This window comes from Buceros rhinoceros, unplaced genomic scaffold (genome assembly GCF_000710305.1).
Source record: "Buceros rhinoceros silvestris isolate BGI_N320 unplaced genomic scaffold, ASM71030v1 scaffold1301, whole genome shotgun sequence".
In the NCBI taxonomy this organism is placed as follows: domain Eukaryota; kingdom Metazoa; phylum Chordata; class Aves; order Bucerotiformes; family Bucerotidae; genus Buceros; species Buceros rhinoceros.
In genome coordinates, this window is record NW_010392462.1 from 65,014 (window position 1) to 71,398 (window position 6,385).

General features: G+C 43.9%; 1 protein-coding gene across 1 annotated transcript in view; it reads right to left on the reverse strand.

Moving 5' to 3' along the window:
- The window catches only part of PLCB1 (phospholipase C, beta 1 (phosphoinositide-specific)), a gene marked incomplete at its 3' end in the record, with an annotated part of 295,565 nt that overhangs the window by 61,218 nt on the left and 227,962 nt on the right, over positions 1–6,385 (reverse strand). Inside the window, exons 6-7 of the mRNA XM_010144484.1 lie at positions 4,170–4,223; positions 3,550–3,625 (exon numbers count right to left, since the gene is read on the reverse strand). Of these exons, the coding sequence (XP_010142786.1) occupies positions 3,550–3,625; positions 4,170–4,223 (130 nt within the window). The remainder of the gene's footprint in view (positions 1–3,549; positions 3,626–4,169; positions 4,224–6,385) is intronic.

Here is a 6,385-nt window from a genome sequence, read left to right on the forward strand (position 1 = left end):
TCAGCAGGGTACTGCTCCTCAGCCAGCGCTTCTCCTAAGGACAGTTTTAATATTGATCCTGTAATTACCACAGAATTACAGTTTCCCATCGACCTACTATATTTTTTTCCTTTGATGGTGCTCAAGACCAAATAAAATGTGGGTCTTTTCCAATAGCCTGGGATCCAGCCTTTCAATTGCCACTCAGTTCCAGTGAAGAAAATATACCTCGGTTTCCCAACACCTATCTCCAAACGCCTGCCTACAAGAAGATATCCAACACCAGCCTTCAGGCATAAGTACAGAACCTTTTAATAATTAATTATTTCCTACCAGTAACTTAACTGGTGGGCTACAAAACACCAAGATCTAGACGGGAGATGAAAGCCTTGCTGCAAGTGTTTGCCACCCCAGGCACAACCTCAGACAACTATATCTGGATTCCAAAAGCCTGCCTGCCGAAAGGGATTAAAATACGCTGCCCCCTTCCTCAGCCTGGTCAGAGCCATCCACATTTCAGTGGAACCACCCACACACCTTATGCACTCATCTCTTTTTTGAGACCAATGAACAAATCACCAACTTTCTCTACCACAGGAGAGCAGTCCTCATTTCCAGCGTTGCTGAATATTTGCAATCTATTTTATTCTGTGATTAAGATTCTACTAATTTCAAGCGCTGCTGATTTATGATTTGTCTGGTAACCTGCCTGCTTTCATAACATCTGTATCCATTCTGGTATATATATATGTATATATTTGGCAGCAGATCAGCTAATTGCACAGACAGGACTAAGAGCTGGTTGTTTTATTTTAACAGACAAGTCCACTGGTGCTTCACTGTGAACCTCTACACTAACTGGAAGGCAGAAACCAGTCTTCACAGCCCAACAGGCGGCTAAAACAAAGCTCTTCAAATTCTATTTAAGGCACCTTGGACTAAAACCAAAAAAACCACCGCAAAAAACAAAATACATAACAATAACAAAAAGCACCCCCCCTCCCCCAAAAGATTTAAAAGAACATTGTAGGGGAATCAGGTGCCCAACTCCAAAACTCACTGGCATATTTTAAAGCTTCATTTAAACATTTATTTCAACATTCCTCTGCTTTCAGATCTGCTGCATGATGAATGATCGCACAGGGCTTGGTCCTACAAGGCTCTCTACGTGCCAGGTTTGACCCAGAAATACATAAATCAGTAAATCCACACTTTGAAGGTGCGCTTGACTTGAAGTCCATGGGTGGTCCCATTGCCGTCATGCTCAACTGCTGGGCCGAATCAGGGCTGGTGTGCTCAGCACTGCAGAGGATCCGTCCCTTATTAAGGTCGCTAAATATGAAACAAAGAGTTTATTTTTGGCACTTCAGGGAAGCCTCTCTGGTGCTATTCTTCTACAGCAGGATGCAGGCAATTAGCCAGGCAAGGAGAACTTCCTCCTCTCACACTCAATACAGTGCCTACGCGTTGTCCCTGAGGTCTCCTGGCAAGCACGCACACAGGGAATGTGCTAAAGAGCTGTCACAGACAAGTCCGTGCAGTGATACTATACCCCAGCAGCGCAGCTGAGGCTGCCCTACGCTCAGGTCACTGCACAAGACAGATGAGGGACTGCTCCGGCCTTGAAGCTATGAATCAGGAAGAGACCAATAAATGCTGACTTGGGATCCTCTTATCCATGACTGTGAATTTCATTTTGTATTTTAGGGTCATCCACAGGTTCTGAGAGGAGCAGCAAAACATCACGTGCTCATGGCCAACGAGCCCCATATCTTCCTAGAGCAACAAGGGGTACAGAAACCTGGGGAGAAAATCCTTGGAGGTATCTTCATAAGGCATGAATACAACCCCCCCAAAAGCCTAAGCTGTTAATGTCCATGAGAGACTTTCACGAATTCTTGGAATAATCTGGCGTGATTTCGGCAGGCAAGATTCCCTGATGTTCATGTCTTGCACGCTGCTGGAGTCCAGTGCTCTTCCAAGGCTTTACAGGAAAATCATTTGTCCACAGTACAACAGGGCAGAAAAGCTGGAAGCTGAAGCTAAGAATTCTACTTGTTCAAATAAACAGGAACACAAAGAAAAAGAGCTGTAGTTGAAATTCTGGTTTTCTCCTACTCCATTACCTCCCTAAGACTCAAGAGTTTCATACTTCTCTAAGCACCTAGCTTCTAAAATAATTTTTTCAAAGATGATCAACACAGTTTTCGGTGTTGCAGGAAGTGCATTTCTCTTTTGTCCCAACCAAAGAAAGGATCTACTTTATGCTACAAATGATTTTCAAGATGGTATCCCAGCCACAAGCGTCCAGCAATGCGTATGTAAAATTGGCTCTACTTAAATAAACAGCAGAAAAAGGTTGCACTTCTTTTCAAGGACTCCAGTGACGTTCAGATATTTTTTCAGAGATACGTAGTAAACAGAAGTAATAAATCAATCGATTTGAAAAGCAGCGCTTCAGAGGTTTTTTGCACATCTTGTTTGCTAACAGTTAAATGAAAATCCATATTTAAAACTACTCTTTCCAAATTTCTAACCTCACAACCTTACTTTAGAGAAGTTTATTTTAATCTTTTCCTACCTACTTTACAGACATTCCTTGGAATTCTATGGAATTAAGCTCCCAAACCTGTGAAGGGAGGTCTTCTTGGTAAGGAGTATTGGAGGTTTGGCTTGTGAAGATTTTGCTCCATTGCTCTTCTGGAGCTGTAGGAATTGGTGCTATTAAACTGCTGGGGAAGCAAGTGTTGAGCAAACATCGCAGCATGGAGTTTTCTGGAAGAGCAGTGGATCAGGAGATGCAGGCTCTGCTCTGCTACAGACCGGTTCTGCCCCATTTCTTGGACCTCCGAATGTAGGAATTAACCTGCAAGAAGGTTCTTGGAGGAGAATCTCCACCTGGGAGGACAGACTAAGGACACCTTCACTCCAGCATTAACTAGAATCACCTGCTCGAGTTCATTCCTCTTGAAAAAAGCCTTCTTGAGGGTGAGGTACCACCCTGCACAGGCTCTCGGTTGAGAAGAGCCCCTGGATTAGCAGTGTACAACGGCTGCACCCCCGCAGCATTAACAGCTTTGACACAACAGCATTTCAACATTTACTCCACATACCTTTTAGATGAGCTACAGTGAGTTTAAATTGTCACTTAACTCAAGCTATAGATTTTTTTGTGGGTGAGAAGGAAACAGATTACACCATTAGCCACTCCGAAAACCTGCTCTGAAATCAAGCCTTGAAAATTGTGCAAGGGTCACCAATTCTTCCAGTACTCTCACAGGATTTCTCCACGACAGATCACACAACCCCCTGCCCTTTCCTTTAATCTATTCACAATTCTTACAGGCGCTTGCGGTCCCTACAGAATTTCAAACCAAAGGCGGTCAGATTTGCAGATGGGTATCAGGAACTTCTGTGTAGGAAAGACAGACCTGCTGCTGAGGACCTCTCCAGCAGCAAAGCCAGCACAGCTTGATCAGCCTTGAACAAACCATCCTCATCTCAACAGAGAGCAAACACCGCTAAATACAAGGGTATTCGTAAGGGTCAGGAATAAACTCAGATGCTTACCCTGGAAGATGGAAGATTACAAGCTTCTAGCGCGGTCTCTACCCTTTTTCGGTCAGCGGAAAACAAGCGGTATATGCTGCAGTATAAAGACAAAACAGATGGAACTGGCTTAAAGACATGCCCTGACGGCCCATGCAGCTTAGTGACTGAATATCTCTTCCCAGTCTATCACATCTTTAGGCATTTCTTTCCATTTGCTGGTTGCTTGGTAGCGTAAGCAAGTTTAATGGTGCCCACAATGAGCTTAACTCCACCCCACACAAGCCTCTGCTACAGCAGATAGTTATTTGAGAAAGTCACCAGTTACCCCAGCGACATGCAATTTGAATATATTTATCCTCACAACATGCCTTAGAGGTGGTGAAATTATGTTTGGGGTTTTTTTTATTTTACACAAGTGGAACGAACAAGGGCAGAGAGGCTGAACATCTTGCTGGAGATCACAAAGCAATCTACACCCAAAAGGTATCTGAAGAGAGACATCCCGAGTATCACTACTCGCTCCTTCCCACAATACGTGTGGTAAAGAAATGAAAAAATTATTACTCTAGACACAGGGCTCACATGTTTGTCCCAAACAAACTCAAAAGCTGGAAGAGACCACACAGTATGGAACTTACTTCTTCAGAGGAATGCGCCCGTCTGGAGTCACCTGCAGCTTAAGTTTTGTGTAACTGTGGAGAGAAAAGCATCCTGGTTTATTTTTATGGCATTTTCAAATACCTCTCCAGCATCTTTCTAGCTCTGTAGAGTGCTCTGAGCACATGGCAAGTTCCACTCAACAGGAAAATGTGTTGGGACATCACTGATAAGTGAAGACCGCTTCCTTCAACAGTAATACACCTGTAGTGTCAAACACTGGCTGTCTTGCAACGGGACATTGAAAATACCATTAACGCACAAATCCATCGCCGCCCAAGGTCCTTCCCACCCAGGCTGCCTGCCAGTCTATCAGCAGACTCAACTGGGGCACACAGGCTTGACCAGAAAGGGGGCTGAGCCTCTTCCAGAGGTTGAAGTTGTCTCTGGATGTTGCTCACCAACGTCGCTGCCTCCCTAAGCCTTCCCCCAACACATCTGTCTGGGTTTCTCTATATGACCCTAAATGTCACTTCTCGGCTAGAGGGAAGTCAAACTGCTGGCAACTGAAATGTCTCTGCACCAGCAAGGGTGTCAGAATATTTCACAGCCCCAGGCAAGCCCAAGACATTTCCAATATAAAACAATTAAAAAAATACACGTTGAAACCATCTACAGGCAGGCAATTATCCAGCGTTTGCACTAAGTTTTTAGAGCATCTCGGTACCTCAGGACCTGTGACTTCTCCCACATGCTCATTAAGGCAGCAGGATGAGGATGTATCTTTCCTCGTCCAAATTCTTGAACACTCTGATTCAAAGCCTACTGAAACGGGAGTTATCCAGTAGCTTTAATGAGAAGCAGTTGGACCTACAGCTGCGGTCTGATGATCCTCCCAGTATGCGAGGACTACTGGTTACCAGCATCACATCTGCCAGCAGCAGCCTGTGAACACCACAACTTTTTGAGTGTTTCACCTCTTCCACTTGAACGTAATTAAAATTATAAATTAGTTATGCAGTAATATGATCTGGTGAAAAATGTGGCAACACTTAAGTATTTAAGAGGGTTTTCTTTGTTAAAAAAAGGGAAAAAAAAGCTTTTTCACTTTATCCACTGGCCCACCAAAAGAAAAAGAAATTGCATGGTTCTAATAAACTCTCCTTTTCTTCCCAACCAAAAATGCCATTAGCAACCACTTTAAAACCAAAGTACGTGCTAACATCCCTAACTAGGACAGGAACATTTTCACAAATCCTCATGTCCTCATATGCATCTTCTGGAATCTGAAATCTCTTGTGCTACTGTGTCACCAAACAAAAACGGTATCCCCTCCGCCCCACCGCCCAGCACCGAGGTGGATTGAAAAAAGACAGCACTTAGTAAAATGTTTATTTTCCCTCCTATTTTTTGAAAATTTTTAGTACGTTTTAGTCACATTTAATGTTTTCCACTACAGCCAAGAAAGCTAGAAAAAACAGGTGGGAAAAACCCACAGAATTCTGAACTTCAGTTAAAACAAACAAAAAATGAGTGTCTGAAGGAGAGTCAAACCCCACCGGTACTTGCCATTTTTATTCCTCCCAAATTCCTCGTTACGTGGGGGACACTATTTTTGCCCCTGCAGCCACTATCCACCACCTAAGCAAACCAAGTATGTTATTCCTGTTGAAAAGATTGAGAGGAGAATCCTCCCAGGGGTGAATGGCCTCATTTCAGCAGCGCGGTGCTGACGCCGAGGACGACAATCGCTGGATGTTAACGCTGACCCAAGGCTTCAAGCCTGCTCCTTTCCACCTGTGGCTCGTTACTGCACTGGTCAGTATTTCTCTACTAATTTTTGCACCGACACAAAAATACACTGCATGGTTACAGCAGAGGAATCGTAACCAAACCAGCAGGTTTTATTATCCGCCCCTGCTTCCACATCAACCCTATTTTTCTCATCTGACCAAACCACGGGAAAGCTGCTCAAGCTGTTTATTCTTGCACTTCCAACGCTGCAAGGGACTGAATGCCACAAGGAAAAGAAACCCCTTAATTCTGCTCAGCGAAAGGGTTCTGATAGGACTGCTACCAACCATTTGCTTAGCTTGGTAATTATAATGGGGAAATACTTTTAACCTTCAGAGTCAAAGATTTCTTAAGTGACTCTGATTTGGCATCTGTGCAGAGGGCTCTGGAAACCTTACAGCTCCCAAGTGATTTACTAATTAGTGGAAAAAGAAAAAGGCTCAGGAATGCAATGCTTGCCTGC